Source organism: Rutidosis leptorrhynchoides, chromosome 6 (genome assembly GCF_046630445.1).
Source record: "Rutidosis leptorrhynchoides isolate AG116_Rl617_1_P2 chromosome 6, CSIRO_AGI_Rlap_v1, whole genome shotgun sequence".
Lineage (NCBI taxonomy): Eukaryota > Viridiplantae > Streptophyta > Magnoliopsida > Asterales > Asteraceae > Rutidosis > Rutidosis leptorrhynchoides.
The window spans coordinates 8,470,684-8,488,220 of NC_092338.1; the positions used below are offsets into that span (position 1 = coordinate 8,470,684).

At 32.8% G+C, this 17,537-nt stretch overlaps 2 protein-coding genes across 3 annotated transcripts; one reads left to right on the top strand and one right to left on the bottom strand.

Annotated features, from left to right (window-relative positions):
* The first annotated feature begins 848 nt into the window (after nt 1-848).
* Nucleotides 849-1,833, top strand: LOC139856081 (uncharacterized). Of its 2 annotated transcripts, none has more exons than XM_071845317.1 (3): nt 849-902; nt 1,216-1,425; nt 1,512-1,833. In XM_071845317.1, exons 2-3 carry the CDS (start codon nt 1,234-1,236, stop codon nt 1,653-1,655), a joined length of 336 nt encoding a protein of 111 aa, XP_071701418.1. In that variant the 5' UTR covers nt 849-902; nt 1,216-1,233; the 3' UTR covers nt 1,656-1,833. The 2 variants fall into 2 exon arrangements, with proteins under 2 accessions (XP_071701418.1, XP_071701419.1); XM_071845318.1 differs by having other exon boundaries at nt 853-902; nt 1,230-1,425.
* A 476-nt stretch (nt 1,834-2,309) lies between these two features.
* LOC139852538 (protein NRT1/ PTR FAMILY 6.4-like) lies at nt 2,310-5,247 on the bottom strand. The gene is made up of 5 exons (XM_071841835.1): nt 5,003-5,247; nt 4,790-4,901; nt 4,474-4,691; nt 3,472-4,013; nt 2,310-3,332 (listed from the first exon to the last, which is right to left on the bottom strand). The coding sequence occupies exons 1-5, from the start codon at nt 5,003-5,005 to the stop codon at nt 2,447-2,449; spliced, it is 1,761 nt and encodes a 586-aa protein (XP_071697936.1). The 5' UTR covers nt 5,006-5,247; the 3' UTR covers nt 2,310-2,446.
* Nucleotides 5,248-17,537: the final 12,290 nt, after the last annotated feature.

Genomic DNA, 17,537 nt, shown 5'->3' on the forward strand with positions numbered 1-17,537 from the left:
CCATGCACTAATCCATCTAGTTTCATCTTAAAAGTAATACTTGCATAAAAAAAATGGGCTAATTAATCCATTAAGGTGCGTAGAGTGGGCTTCTAAGTCCACTAACACTAATAAAAGCCCAAGTTCAAGTAGTTAACAAATAAATCCAATAAAGCTCAAGTAATTAACTAGTAACTTTAGTTAATTAAAAATGATTAATAAAACTTAATCATGAATGTAAATAATATCTAAAAATATTATTCGTGTAATGTACGTGTGTCACAAAGACGTGTCGGGCAATTAATAGTCAATCGCGGTAACAAGTAAATGCATATAAACAATACATTCATTAAAACACAAGTATTAATAATAACTATTAATAAGTAAACGTTGAAAAATCCAGGGTCGTTACACCATGCCCGTGACCCACGAATACCCGTGACCCGCGGGTAATAATAATATACAACTTTTTATTAGAAAATATAAATAATTTTATTAATTATAAAACCATATGTAAAAGTTATATGTATAATGACGTGAAAATTAAGTTTTTTACTTATATATAATGTTATATTTTTAATCATTATTCAAATACTAGTAAAATAGCTTTTAAATTTAATAATTGTAAGTATTAATTCGTGGTTAAATTAAGAAAAGTCTCATGTATTCACGGGTCGGGTTTTACCCGCGACGGGTAGTATATATTCGCGACCCGCCCGTGACCTGTCGACGGTTATAAATTTTTACCCGTACTCATGTCCGTGAGTAAGATTTAATCGGGTACCCGCGGGTCACGAGTTTCGACAATTGCCATCCCTATAATTATATTACCTACAGTGCAACGGAATAGCCCTAAATTAACCGCGCAGGCCACAATTACTCCGATCGACGGCGGCGGCGGCGCTTCATATTACATATCTCAGGTTCTTTCTCCTTCCTGTTTTCGGCTTATTTCGTTCGTTATTGTCACTTCAACCGCACAATTGCTCTTTTTCATTGTTATTTGTTAGTAATTGCATTTTCAGGTGTAATTTTTACTTTACTGTGTTAATTCACCTTCCTCTTCAGCTAATAGTTATCTGGTCTATTATTCGATGCTCACCAGCTGTTTTTTCAAAGATTTCTCCGATCATAAACATAAAATCGAGTTTTTTGTCCGATTATTAAAATCCTCGTTTGGTGAATTTTTTTTTAAACAGAACAACAGTTAAATAAGCGTTTTTAATGTGATTTAAGGTGTCAAAATACAGAAAGATGAATGCTTACAAGGCATACAAAGCGTGTGTACCAATAGCATGGAGTCCAAACTTATACATAACTTTAGTTAGAGGAATACCAGGAACCAGGAGACTTCATAGGCGAACTCTTGAAGCGTTACGTTTAGGAAAGTGTAACCGAACTGTAATGCGATGGAATACCCCTACTGTTAGAGGAATGCTTCAACAGGTACTAAAAGTTTTCATCTTTGATTTTGGCGCAGTTTGTATTTTGTATAGTAGATTAATCTTTAATTCTGTTAATGTTTTACACAGGTTAAAAGATTGGTTGTAATTGAAACTGAAGAAATGTTTAAGGCACGTAATGAAAAGGAATCAAAGCATCGTGCAATGCGTCCACCTTTGGTTGTCAGCCATCTTCCTACTCCAGCAAGCGATTCGTCTCAACAAGCTGCCTAAAACTCTCTAATTTTGTAAGTGCCTTTGTATTTTTTATTGAGGGGATGTTAATGTGAATTAAGGATTTCTTTTGAATATCTGAGATGCATTTAGAGCTTATGTGGAAAGGGCATTTCAGGTTCCTCTTTTGATAAAACACTAATATTTTGTAGTTGATAAGAATAAGAATTTCATGTCATCCATTTCAGTTTAGTAATGCATAACATGCTTAATTTTATATATATATATATATATATATATATATATATATATATATATATATATATATATATATATATATATAAGCTGTATCCTGTTAATACCTTGCCTAACACAAGGAAGGTGATCACATATCACATCTTTGTAGTGTCATGAAGTGTTTTTTTAGTAATATGAGTAGTTGTGGTCTCGGGCAGACATTTGTTATGCAAATTGTGTAAATATGGAATTAATGTTTCAATATCCTTATCCTTATGTTCTTATAAAATTTGTCAAAATAGTTATTGCTCGTATATTTGGATCTGAAAATGTAATAGAGATTCATAGGTGCAACTTAAGAATTAATGCATTTGCTTTTTAGAACATAAATAGAAAAAAGTTGGTCCAGTTAGTGGTCAATGTTAGTCCAATGAACGTTAGTTATAGGATAGGAGTATTGAAAATGCAGAACACGATTGGAAATAACAAAGAACGAGAGAATGTTTTGATACTTCACATATGCCTATATTTTCTACAAACCATTAAAAATAAAAACAACGAGTAAAATCAAACATCTACAACAAACTATATAAATCTATATGGAATAATATGTACTAAGCTTCTTCCTTCCCTTCAATGGTGGCCTTCTTCACCTCTATGTCATCAACCATTTCAGTATTCCAATTCTCAATCTCTTTATCCTCAACATTGTAGTTCTGCACTTTATACTGATGTCTCGATGCTAAAAATAGAAAAATTACAAAGTTTAACACTCCCAGAATCGCAAGTAGCCCATAGAAATTCTCCAGTTTACCCTTATTCAAATTGTTTGTAAGCCAACGGGAGTCAGTTGCCATGTCAGTCAATGTCACTAGTACACTACTCATAAAAAACCCCATGGCTAAAGTACTCAAAAATAGCCCGGTGCTCATTGATTTCATCCTCTCGGGTGCTTCTCTAATGAAAAATTCAAGCTGGCCCACATACGCAAACGCTTCACCCGCACCCACTAAGAAAAATTGAGGGACCAGCCAAAATGCAGAAATATTCATCATTTCGTTTTGGTGCATATTTCTTCTCCTTTTTTCAACTAAAGCAGAAGCAACCATTCCTATTATTGAAAGGATAAGACCTATTCCAACTCTTTGAAGACTTCTGAGTCCTTTTGGGTCGTGGGTTATCTTTCGGGCAATAGGAACTATGACCCGTTCGTTAAGAGACGTAAATAGGAGAATTGATAAGAAGAGGAAAACCGAAAAGGATCCGGCGGGTATGGTAAAGCGAGCAACTTTTCGGTTCATAAGAGTGGCTTGTTCAATGGTGAACGTGTTCATTTGAGAGTAAACTGTCCAAAAGAGGATACATGTTGACCAAATAGGGATAAGACTTATAACCATTTTTACCTCTTCAACTTGTGTTACGGTTGAAACTATCCATGGATTCGTTTTTTTTCCGTCTGAAGCTGCATAGTCATCTAGTACTGCAGCCTTGTCTAGTAGCCTGTGTCAACAATAGTTTAGAATAGGCAAAATGGGTGGGTCTAGTAACTGTCAAAATGGGTTTAGAATTTCAAATGCAAAGTATGTTACTTTAATAGATATTTGTAAAGGTAATTTATATTACTAGGTACATTATATACCTGAACTTTGTTGTGTGTGGAACTTTTGAGTTGCTATATTCATTCAAGGAGACGGGGCTTGCAGGGTAAGGTAGATTCCTATTCTTAATAGCCAAAAACACGACTCTCCATATAACCGTTAGTGGGCTCCCTTGTGGTTTCTTGTACCGATACAAAGTGGTCCCACCGAGCAACACAACAACAGCTATTATCATTGTCCCTGCTGATATTCCATACCCTAATCCTCTACCTACATTATCTTGTATATACACCAATACCGTTACTGCAAACAGAGACCCGAGACTGATGCAGAAGTAAAATCTATTGAAAAAGTAGACCATTTTCTTCTCTTCCTTTGGGTCAGAAGTGTCAAATTGGTCAGACCCGAATCCTGAAACGTTTGACTTTATGCCTCCCCCACCTAATGCTATGGTATAAAGAGCCACGTAAAGCATTGCTAGTTGACTTCCAGTTGCTTCTACGCAACTTTGTCTCGATGGGTCAACACATTTAGGTGGCTTCATGCTTGGGAGACTTGTTGCAATTGTCAATAGTGTCACTCCCTGTTGTGAAACAGTTAAAAACTTAGGGCTACTTTTTATTATGATTTCTTATATGGTTAATTATACGGTAACAACAATCTACAATCACCTTGTTGTTAATTTGGTTAGCCATTAACTTTTGCTAAAAAGATAGTTCAATGTCGTACGTAGTTAGAAAAATAGTGGGGTAGCTAAAATATCAACAACGTCATATTTGGTCCATATAGGATGAAGTTAACCTTGAATTTTTTAATACTATTAGGGCAAAAGAGAAGGAAAAGGGCACAACCTAATTGACCTAATATGTTAGTTGTTATGGAAATATGAAGGATTGTGAAAACTCCTAATTCTACCTAAATCTTGGCAAAAAAGTAGTTTGATTTGAACAATCTTTTATTTCAGTATATTCGACTGTCTTAAAATAGTTAGAGAATCTAAATATTACCAAAATGGATTACATAACAAAATATGTGATGCTTACCACAGCGCAAATAGATGCGAAAATAGCAATGGTTAGAAAACGACCAAGCTTAGCATCTGCTAAGAATCCTCCAAATAGGGCTAGAATGTTTAAAGCTCCCATGAAGTTTGTCACCGTGTTTGCAGATTGTGATGAAGAAAGATGCAATATTCTTGTCAAGTATGTCACCAAATTCATCGATATTCCCATCACACATATTCTTTCAGATAGCTCAGTTCCTACATACATATACAATAACAAGGATATACAATTAATAACAACTTTTCATATATCATTTCTTTAAAATTAAGCTGTAATAATGAACATTGATAAGTACCTAAGATGAGCCCTGCAGCAAGCCAGCCACCTGTTTTCGAGTTGTCTACAGGGTTTCCTCTATAATCCACAGAAACCGCAGAATCTTTGTCTGCTTTTGAAACTGCCATAATCTGTTAAGAAGTTTAGAAACAAACCGTATGAATGATAAGAACACGAGAATATAAATAAAGAATGATAGTAATTAGCAGTAGTTGTTGAACAGAATAGTTACCATTTTTGTAGTGTGGATATTTGTGTGCTGAGAGATTGAGAGATAGATATTTATTAGTAAGGTCTAAGAATCTCTTTAATATAGAAGAAATTTGTAGGACAAAAGTAAAAAGAAGGTAGGGGAAAAGTAGGAGGATAATCAATAAAGATCTAAGATTTTAAGAAAAGTATTCTCCCAAATCTCAGGTGGAGAATACTGTATAAAATTCTTCAGAAATCAATAACATCAACACACATATGTTTCGTGTTTATTTCACCTGGGTATCTAATCTAAGTTTGTGTACGATTCTTATTAATATTCAGTCTCAGCTAGTTAGCTGACTCGGATCTTAATTGAAGTAAGTGGTAGGCGTTTGAGTTCATTAAGTGGTTGGTTTGGATCAACTGGTAGTTTGTCCTTTATTAATATTTTGTTGTGGTTTAAATCTGATTAAATTTGTTTGTGGTGATTCTGGTTACACCTAATAGAAGCTGTACATTGTTGGACCCGCTACATTGCAAATTTGGATCCAATCTCTATGATTGGGACCAGCTAACCATATAACCAATTTTACATTGTTTTGACACGTTGCAAATGTGTGATTAGTTCTGTTTTGATGCTACCTATGTCCACGTGGCAACTTAAGCAGAGTAAGCAGGTCAATTATTTTTTAATCTCTTAGGCTGCTTATAAGTTATAACTAACCCAGATGCTAATCTTGGATTTTCGTCATCATTAGCCTAATGGCATCGTTGATACGTAGAATGGTTATTTTGCGTAACTTGTGGTCCTTTGAAAAAAGGTTTTTTTATTTTTATGTTTTGGATTTTTCTGTTTCTTTTTGATCCACGAGGGCTGCAGGAAAACTGGGATGACAACTATAATGAAAGTGAAAACTGATTGAACCGAATATTATGTGTGGTTCGAGTTTAAACCTCACTATATTGAAACTACTTGCTATAAAGCCGACTTTTAAAATTTTAGGAAATGTATATGGTGGAATAATCGTATCCGTTTACTCGTTTATATACGGTTTTGTCCAGCCTTCGGTCACTTTTTAAGTGACGCTTAGCCATAGTGGTTCAGTGGTTAGAACTCCTAATTATGATGATTTTTAGTTTGGAGATAAAAAGGAGTTTGATTATGTATTATTAAGGCGTTCGATATGAAATAAAGTGAGTTTACATATGCTGATTAGACTAAAAGTTGACATTCCACATAAATCATTTTCAAATAAATAATTATATGTGTTCAATCATTTTCACTTTCACTGTCTTTCTAAAAAGTAATAATTATATATATACTTACCTTTTGAAAAAAAATAAAAAAAAATAAAAATTAATAATTTCGTCACGTTAGATATGTTATCTCAGATATTTTTATAAATAATATTTTAAATCTTGTAAAGATTTTGTTTATGCTAATTTAACTGTTGATTCAGTCGACCAGCAATATCTTTGAGTTTTATTTGATCTTCATATCAAAATCAATTATTATTAGTACAATAATTGCAGATATTCTTACACGATAACTTTAGTTATAACATCAAATAAATTAACATTAACATAAAATATAATGACATCAAATAATTTCCTGTTTTTTGCCAAAAAAAATAAAAATAAAAAAACTTTAGTTATAACATCAAATAAATTAACATAAAATATAATGACTTTAGTTATAACATCATATATTCTTGATTTTATCACTGTATGGAGTCTAAAAGTCTAAAAGATAATGTAAATCTTCACAATCACAATCTACTAAAGTATAATTTGTTTTTTGCTGATGTCATTTTAACGAATTATTCATGAGTCGAATCCTGTTAGGAAAAACGAATTATTTGATTATGTTCGTTTCTGTTTTCGAGGTGAGGCAAAATTCTCATGTTGGAAATTTTGGTTGATTTAAGTCAGTGTATTTTTTTCATAGCTTATTGCTCGTTTCTTTAATAAATTCACTGTTCGGAAAACATTATAAAACTATTGAATCAATTCTGCGTGTGCTATGTGTATAGATAAATTGTATAAGTTTGTTGTGTTTTTAAGGTATCAATAGAGTAGCAAGTATAAATAATTTCGAAATAGAATAAATAAATACTCAGTATATCTTTTGGATATAACCGTTAGCAATTATCAAAAAGATTTTTCTTTTCAAAGTTATGAATAAAAAAACATACTCCGTATTTTATTTATTATTTTGACTCAAAATGAAAACAATAATAAAAGTGAGAAAAAAAAAATGATTGGCCCCACCCTTTTTCTGTTTTCGTCCTCAAACAACTAGCGCCCCAAACAACAATTCACTGACAACACCAAACCGTGGCCTTCATAGCGGTGTGGCCTTGTAGGGCACTACCTTCTTGGTAACGCCATCTCATGTATGTTGGGGTTGGGCGCACTATCATCTCACGACTTGCGACATACAAACGAACTTCTTTCTACACCATATTATTGCAACATTAGCTCATTCGTGTATCAGAGTTTGTTCATTTAGTCCAACTAATTTAAAGAACTTATCGGCCCAACACATTTCAGCTAAAAGTTTAACACGATTACGGAAACATTACATTGGGTCCATTCTCAGTGGAGTACTAAATACAGTATATATTTCCAGTGATTTATTACTATACTATCTAAAATGATTTATTACTATACTATCTAAAAGACAAAAAACCCCGTAGCACTACTCATCAATAGTAATTAGGGGTATTTTTGTCATTTCACCTTTTTTTTTTTGTCTCCAACGATAAAAGAAGCAACTTTCGTAAAAGAACCAACCCTTCAATGTTACCAAAAGATGTCGAAAAAAAATTCTTTTTAACAAAAAAATCAACTACCTTTTCTTTTCTTTTTTTTCTTTTTTTCTTTTTTTTCCTCAACGATAAAAGAGTCAACTTTCATAAAAGGAACAACCCTTCAATGCTACCAAAAGATGTCGAAAAACATTTTTTTTTTTTACAAAATAGATCAACTAATGTAACAGACTGAAACCCGGGCTAGTTGTAAGTTGCCTATTTTGCCCTTAGGGTTTGTGTTTAGTCTTAAGTGCTTTTATTTTAATTATTTTATTAGTGTTTTATTATAATTGTGTTGTGACCAGTTTGTGACAAGGGTCCCAGAACAGGTTGGTTTGTTTAATTTGGACTCCGTTAGGGCCTCCTAACGAAGTACGAAAGATATTAGATAACTGGTAAATACCCGTGTGTTGTGGGGTATGAGTTTTAATAACCCATAAGTGTGTAATATCTGCTCTTTTCTACCCATTTCTTGAATCTTCTAAAAACTAGCTCGTACCTAAACATACATCATCTCAAAACCCTAATCAAATCCAAGTAAGAAATTGGATCAATTAGTCACTTATGGGTTTTTAACCCTTTTAAGTATATAGTACAGCTCATTTCCTTCTCCTTTTTGAAAATTCTACACACACACCCGTACCTAAACTTCATCCTCTTCACAAACCCTAATTGATCTAAACTTGAAATTGGATTAAGAGATTTTAGAAACTGATTTCTAGCATCATTGTGAGCATCATCTCAGGTTTGTCTTGTTGAATCCATGCTTTGATTGTTAGAAATTGGGTTTTTATGTTCTTAAGTTAAAAAGTGTGATTTTGGGTTTGATTCTTGCTTAAATGTGTTGGTTATGCTTAATTGATGTTAGAAATAGGTTGTATATATGTTTAGTAACTTTCTTGTGCTTAAAATTTGGTCAAAAACACTTAGAAATCGAGTTTTGGGCGAAAAATGTTCGAAATCAACGAACTTGTTCGAAACCAATTGCTACAGTATTTTGCTACAGTATTTGCTACAGTACCCGAGTTGCTACAGTCCCACTATTTGCTACAGTACCGAGTTGCTACAGTGTCACTATTTGCTATAGTATTTGCTACAGTGTCACTATTTGCTACAGTGTCACTATTTGATACAGTACCCGAGTTGCTACAGTGTCACTATTTGCTATAGTACCTTTTATGAAATTGAAACGGGCGTAACTTTCAAAACGTAACTCCGTTTTTGATGAATAAACTATTGTTAGAATCGTAATAAAGAATACTTTTCAATGGTGAACTTTTAAGAAACTAGATCAAATAGTTTTTGGGCCGAAAAAGGAGTTTTAGTGTGTATGTCGTGTTTTGCACGCACATGTATGCCATTATTGAGTGGAGTCGTGATGTAGACTCATAAAATTATGAATATATAGTGTTATGACCTAGTTAATCGTATGAAATGATTATATTATTTATTGGATATGTATATTAACTTTGTTTGTGTTGTTCTCAGGTTATAAGGACAAGGATGAAGCTCAGAAATAATAACTGAGCAGTTGCTGGTAATTGGTGAGTGGGTCTATCTCCGGATAGAGTTTAAGTAGCATATCATGCTACTGTGGTTGACTCTTTTACCATGCATAGTGTAGAAATTGCCATGTTAGAATAATATAGTATGCCTGATGTTGTATGTGATTTATGTGTATACTGTGTGAATGGCACCAGTCGGGCTTAGGGAGACTGGGGACTCGAGACCGTGCATAGGAGAGGTTAGAGTCCGTATGAGGTCAACCGTGCCTAGGGGAGGTTGGGTCCATAGGCTACTGATTGTGGAGTATAGTGTGAACGATGCATCCCCTGCATCTGGATAACTATACTGTGAATTGAGTAGCAGGGACTATCGGTAGACTCAAGTCCGATCAGCTAGGAGTCGTGTGCTCGTACAAGCCGCCGATCCTCGTATTGTCTTATTGTATGCTAGTTGGTAGTTAGCATGTGTTGTTGTTAGTATATAGCTTGTGTGTGACTTAAGCTATATCTGTTAGATAGATTCCATTCACTTAGCGGTGCGCTAATCCCCCACATAATTACTCCTTGCAGGTTTAGGTACTGCTAGTCGGGATCGGTGCTGATGCAGAAGACATGTTTGACAACCCTACTCTGATGTGTGAAATGTCCCGTTCTTATTGATTAAAAACGTTCCATATTAATTGATTTCGTTGCGAGGTTTTGACCTCTATATGAGACATTTTTCAAAGACTGCATTCATTTTAAAACAAACCATAACCTTTATTTCATCAATAAAGGTTTAAAAAGCTTTACGTAGATTATCAAATAATGATAATCTAAAATATCCTGTTTACACACGACCATTACATAATGGTTTACAATACAAATATGTTACAACAAAATAAGTTTCTTGAATGCAGTTTTTACACAATATGTGACGATCGCTCCAAATCCATATGGTCGAACACGTCATTCATTGATTTCATTGCGAGGTATTTGACCTCTATGTGATACGTTTTGTAACATTGCATTCGTTTGAAAAGGTATTTCATAAATGAATATATAAATTCCAGGTTTTTTTACATCTGATGATTCCTATGTATAGACAATCACCATTTAAATGGTTTACAATAATACATCTGTTGACAATACAGTCAAAATAAGATACATGGTAATGGTTTGATGAATGCAAGTTTCTTGTATATAGCATGTATGACTCCAAGCACATAACTTGTATCACGTATGAGCAAACAGCGGAAGACTTCTAGAAACCTGAGAATAAACATGCTTCAAGTGTCAACACAAAGGTTGGTGAGTTCATAGTTTTAATATTACACATAATTCGTAAATCAATGTGGATTACAAAAGTTCAGTTGTTTTATTCAAAACGTTTATCATTATGTTTTAAATAAAAGGTGGATCACAAGATTTCAGTTGTTTCATCCGAAACGTTTATCAATCGGTTCTACAAAATTGAGCACCCTGGTAACTAAACTTTAATGCTTATATAATTTGTACCCTTTGTATAATCATCTTAATAATACACGCAAACCAACGTGTACGCTTCTCAAATAGCATACGTCCGTTAAAAGGCTAGCGCTCTAGCTCGGACGGGGATATCAAGCCCTATGGATCCATATACTACTACTCGCGCCCACCAGTTCTTATAACCGGCAGTTACTAGTTACCAAAGCTAAGGGATTTTCGGTTCAAACTCGGTGTAGAATTAAGTATGTACTTGTATCCATTGCGTTTAAAATAAATTGCATGTATTCTCAGCCCAAAAATATATATTGCAAAAGCAATTAAAAAGGGAGCAATGAAACTCACACATATAAATATTGTATATCGGTTAATAAAGCATTTGCATGTATTCTCAGCCCAAAAATGTAGAGAGTAAAAGGGATCATATGAAACTCACGAATATAAATCTAGTATTTTCAGTATTTATAAACAGTCGCATGTATTCTCAGCCCAAAAATATATTGAGTAAAAGGGATCATATGAAACTCACTGTTTAATATTGATATACATTATTGCAGGAAAGCACGTAGACGCATCGGAGATGATAAACACGAGGTTTGATTCACAAAAATACCCCCGAACATTACCCATAACCTCCATGGCAATAACCCATAATTTCCTTAACTCTATCCCGCTTGAAAACATATTTTGAAAGTGACACGCTCATGACCTCGTCGTAGTATTTTAGGTATAATACTAATAATAATAGATTAATATTAATCTTAATAATAATAATAATAATAATAATAATAATAATAATAATAATAATAATAATAATAATAATAAATAATAAATAATAAATAATATTACGGAGTATATATATATATTTGTGTATGTGTGTGATTTAAATCGAGCGAAAACACTGGAATTTATAGATGTGGCCTGAAATCTGGAGTCATGCGACTCGCATGGAAATGGCCTTCTGGCCATGCGACTCGCATGAGGACCAGGGACAGCTCACATTGTTTTGGCTCCTAGCTTGTCGACATAATATAAAATAAATATAAATATATAAATAATTAATATAATTATTTATATATTATATTTTATTCTTGTGCATAGTAGACTAGATATTTTTGGTCCGTTGCGTCGGGCGTTTCTTCTTGACTCGGGTCCCGGTTCCGGATTTTCAGACGTCCTTGCGTACTATTTTATATCGTGTACTTTGCGTTCCGCAACTTGTACTCTTGTCATTTTTAGACATTCTTCATCAATAATTTGAACCTTTTTAATTGTATCTTGTACATTTGAGCATTTTGGACCTTTTCGTCTTCAATTCTTCGTTTTCGCCTTTTGTCTTCGCACTTATTAAATATAAACGAATATTACTTGAATATGGAACAATTACAACTAAAATCCTGTCTTTCTTGGGGGATAATGCTATGAAATATATGTTCCTTTTTAGCCTTATCAATAGCCTTAAATTATCCCTTAATTATATCACTCAAAGTGTATCTTAAACTTTCGAGTGTTTTGGTCATTTACTTCTATAAATCATCGTCTCGCTATTTATTAAAATACATTTTTATAATAGCGTTTTACTGTAGCAATTCACTGTAGCAAAGTCAATTTCACTGTAGCAAATAGTGATTTTCGAAAACACTGTAGCATTTTGAGTAATGTGGCAATTTGAAAACACTGTAACAAATTAGTGTTTAACTGGTTCATCTTAAACGCTTTAGTTAACTTATCTAAATATCAATCGAATCAATAAACGAATGTTACTATCGTTTACTAAATAACTTGAAATCATATATATTCAAATAGATATATAAACCAATAAATTTAAGGAATAGAAAATCTTCATAATCTAAATAAGATTTGATTCTTCGGAATTTAAGGAAATTAAGATTTCTTTTGATTAAATGCGTAATTTGCTTCGATTGCTATGTTTGATATTTCGCTATAAATTGACCTCTTCCGTTTCATTATTTTCATCACTCTTACATCTTCTTCCTCATTTCCTATTTTCAAAAGATTGTAAAAAAATGCTTCATCCAGTTCTGATTCTTGATATACTCCTAACTTTCATATCTGTCATTCTTCTTTTTCATCTACCACCGGAGGAAGTTATTTTCTTCTACCATTACCTTGGGGTTATAGTATTTTTCATTCTCCCGTGTCTTTATATTGCTATACGCATTGATATACACGGTTTGTAATTTCTGGATAGTTGTTGGGTTTTATATCTTCCCTTATATTTCGATGTCTCTGCTTCTGTCTTTCCATAATTATTGACATCCACAGTTAATACTCTCTCCAATTTACTTATATATACTCTCATTGATATTTTGAAGCTTCATGCTTTTGTTTTATCTTCCCGACTTTAAATCAAGCGAATAATGGTCCAGAATTCGTAGGTATACATTTCAGAATGAACATAGTTAATGTTCTAAGAAGGTAATCGTAATGGCACGATCTTGATTTGTCAAATTACCAGAATATCCGGAAAAGACCAAATCATCAAGAAAATATTTTCTTGATATGTTTAGAGGTTAAATAGAATAAAAGAGTTATGTAACATGGTTCATTATGAGGGTGGGATCTGTGAACCTTTATCACGTTCCATTAGAAACTCAGCATGACTTACTGTAATATAATCACGTTGATCAAGTGTCATTATATTATACTAACTCATGCTTCAGTTCCCAACACTACTTCAAAAACATCCATTTTTCAAAATTTTCAGAAATTAGAAACTAAAATAGTTTCTTTTATGATGTAATACAGATAGCGCGAAGAGATGAATGATTTCAGATAAGAATGCTTATGAAAATATCTTCAGAAATATCGAGGATATTTATAATAAAAGATACGATGATATCTTAGAATTTCTAATATCGAAGAATGATGAAGAAGATTTGTTCGTAACGGATTTTGAGTTAGTAGCAAGGTATTCGTTAATGACTTCAGCAGATACTGAATCATTTGTATTCTTTGAAGGCAGGTTTAGTCTTTGTGATTTATCCACGGCCCTCCTTCATACTTTGCTCAATCCGTTTTCCAGTTTCAAACCTTCTCTTTTTCTCAGCTTTACCACCATACTATTCTTTATCATCAAACTTTTGACTGTTAAGGTCGTTTACAGTTTTTGCTGCTTCATCAGCATTGTTCCAATTTCAGAGAACTAGTTTCATAGTTTGGGGTGTTTTTCGAAAACTTCACATTCAAAGTATGTAATTCGAGGAGGTAGACGTTATATGTACACATATAACTGTTGGCGTAGACGTGCTGCAAGATTTCAAAATTTTACTGTAGCAATTCACTGTAGCAAAGTCAATTTCACTGTAGCAAATAGTGATTTTCGAAAACACTGTAGCATTTTGAGTAATGTGGCAATTTGAAAACACTGTAACAAATTAGTGTTTAACTGGTTCATCTTAAACGCTTTAGTTAACTTATCTAAATATCAATCGAATCAATAAACGAATGTTACTATCGTTTACTAAATAACTTGAAATCATATATATTCAAATAGATATATAAACCAATAAGTTTAATGTATGGTATCATGCAATTAAAACTTTGTTACGTTTTCAAGTTATAGTATATATATGTATCTATTTACATATAATGGTTCGCGAATCGTTGAGAACAACCGAAGGGTAATTGAATAGTTCAAAATTTTGAGATTCAACTTCATAGGCTTTGCTTATCGTGTCGAAATCATTAATCATTTAAGATTAAGTTTAAATTTAGTCAAAATTTCCGGGTCATCACAGTACCTACCCGTTAAAGAAATTTCGTCCCGAAATTTGAGTGAGGTCGTCATGGCTAACAATAAAAATGTTTTCATGCCGTATATGTGTAGATAAATAGAGTTTTATCACCGTTAAATAATATGGATAAAACAATCCGATTTTTCGAAGCGTATGAGAGAAGTTATCGTAAAAGAGTGAAATGAAGAATAGAGATTCGTCTTAACTCTTGACGTATTAACGATTGATTTCCATAATTTAAGGAATAGAAAATCTTCATAATCTAAATAAGATTTGATTCTTCGGAATTTAAGGAAATTAAGATTTCTTTTGATTAAATGCGTAATTTGCTTCGATTGCTATGTTTGATATTTCGCTATAAATTGACCTCTTCCGTTTCATTATTTTCATCACTCTTACATCTTCTTCCTCATTTCCTATTTTCAAAAGATTGTAAAAAAATGCTTCATCCAGTTCTGATTCTTGATATACTCCTAACTTTCATATCTGTCATTCTTCTTTTTCATCTACCACCGGAGGAAGTTATTTTCTTCTACCATTACCTTGGGGTTATAGTATTTTTCATTCTCCCGTGTCTTTATATTGCTATACGCATTGATATACACGGTTTGTAATTTCTGGATAGTTGTTGGGTTTTATATCTTCCCTTATATTTCGATGTCTCTGCTTCTGTCTTTCCATAATTATTGACATCCACAGTTAATACTCTCTCCAATTTACTTATATATACTCTCATTGATATTTTGAAGCTTCATGCTTTTGTTTTATCTTCCCGACTTTAAATCAAGCGAATAATGGTCCAGAATTCGTAGGTATACATTTCAGAATGAACATAGTTAATGTTCTAAGAAGGTAATCGTAATGGCACGATCTTGATTTGTCAAATTACCAGAATATCCGGAAAAGACCAAATCATCAAGAAAATATTTTCTTGATATGTTTAGAGGTTAAATAGAATAAAAGAGTTATGTAACATGGTTCATTATGAGGGTGGGATCTGTGAACCTTTATCACGTTCCATTAGAAACTCAGCATGACTTACTGTAATATAATCACGTTGATCAAGTGTCATTATATTATACTAACTCATGCTTCAGTTCCCAACACTACTTCAAAAACATCCATTTTTCAAAATTTTCAGAAATTAGAAACTAAAATAGTTTCTTTTATGATGTAATACAGATAGCGCGAAGAGATGAATGATTTCAGATAAGAATGCTTATGAAAATATCTTCAGAAATATCGAGGATATTTATAATAAAAGATACGATGATATCTTAGAATTTCTAATATCGAAGAATGATGAAGAAGATTTGTTCGTAACGGATTTTGAGTTAGTAGCAAGGTATTCGTTAATGACTTCAGCAGATACTGAATCATTTGTATTCTTTGAAGGCAGGTTTAGTCTTTGTGATTTATCCACGGCCCTCCTTCATACTTTGCTCAATCCGTTTTCCAGTTTCAAACCTTCTCTTTTTCTCAGCTTTACCACCATACTATTCTTTATCATCAAACTTTTGACTGTTAAGGTCGTTTACAGTTTTTGCTGCTTCATCAGCATTGTTCCAATTTCAGAGAACTAGTTTCATAGTTTGGGGTGTTTTTCGAAAACTTCACATTCAAAGTATGTAATTCGAGGAGGTAGACGTTATATGTACACATATAACTGTTGGCGTAGACGTGCTGCAAGATTTCAAAATTTTACTGTAGCAATTCACTGTAGCAAAGTCAATTTCACTGTAGCAAATAGTGATTTTCGAAAACACTGTAGCATTTTGAGTAATGTGGCAATTTGAAAACACTGTAACAAATTAGTGTTTAACTGGTTCATCTTAAACGCTTTAGTTAACTTATCTAAATATCAATCGAATCAATAAACGAATGTTACTATCGTTTACTAAATAACTTGAAATCATATATATTCAAATAGATATATAAACCAATAAGTTTAATGTATGGTATCATGCAATTAAAACTTTGTTACGTTTTCAAGTTATAGTATATATATGTATCTATTTACATATAATGGTTCGCGAATCGTTGAGAACAACCGAAGGGTAATTGAATAGTTCAAAATTTTGAGATTCAACTTCATAGGCTTTGCTTATCGTGTCGAAATCATTAATCATTTAAGATTAAGTTTAAATTTAGTCAAAATTTCCGGGTCATCACAGTACCTACCCGTTAAAGAAATTTCGTCCCGAAATTTGAGTGAGGTCGTCATGGCTAACAATAAAAATGTTTTCATGCCGTATATGTGTAGATAAATAGAGTTTTATCACCGTTAAATAATATGGATAAAACAATCCGATTTTTCGAAGCGTATGAGAGAAGTTATCGTAAAAGAGTGAAATGAAGAATAGAGATTCGTCTTAACTCTTGACGTATTAACGATTGATTTCCATAATTTAAGGAATAGAAAATCTTCATAATCTAAATAAGATTTGATTCTTCGGAATTTAAGGAAATTAAGATTTCTTTTGATTAAATGCGTAATTTGCTTCGATTGCTATGTTTGATATTTCGCTATAAATTGACCTCTTCCGTTTCATTATTTTCATCACTCTTACATCTTCTTCCTCATTTCCTATTTTCAAAAGATTGTAAAAAAATGCTTCATCCAGTTCTGATTCTTGATATACTCCTAACTTTTATATCTGTCATTCTTCTTTTTCATCTACCACCGGAGGAAGTTATTTTCTTCTACCATTACCTTGGGGTTATAGTATTTTTCATTCTCCCGTGTCTTTATATTGCTATACGCATTGATATACACGGTTTGTAATTTCTGGATAGTTGTTGGGTTTTATATCTTCCCTTATATTTCGATGTCTCTGCTTCTGTCTTTCCATAATTATTGACATCCACAGTTAATACTCTCTCCAATTTACTTATATATACTCTCATTGATATTTTGAAGCTTCATGCTTTTGTTTTATCTTCCCGACTTTAAATCAAGCGAATAATGGTCCAGAATTCGTAGGTATACATTTCAGAATGAACATAGTTAATGTTCTAAGAAGGTAATCGTAATG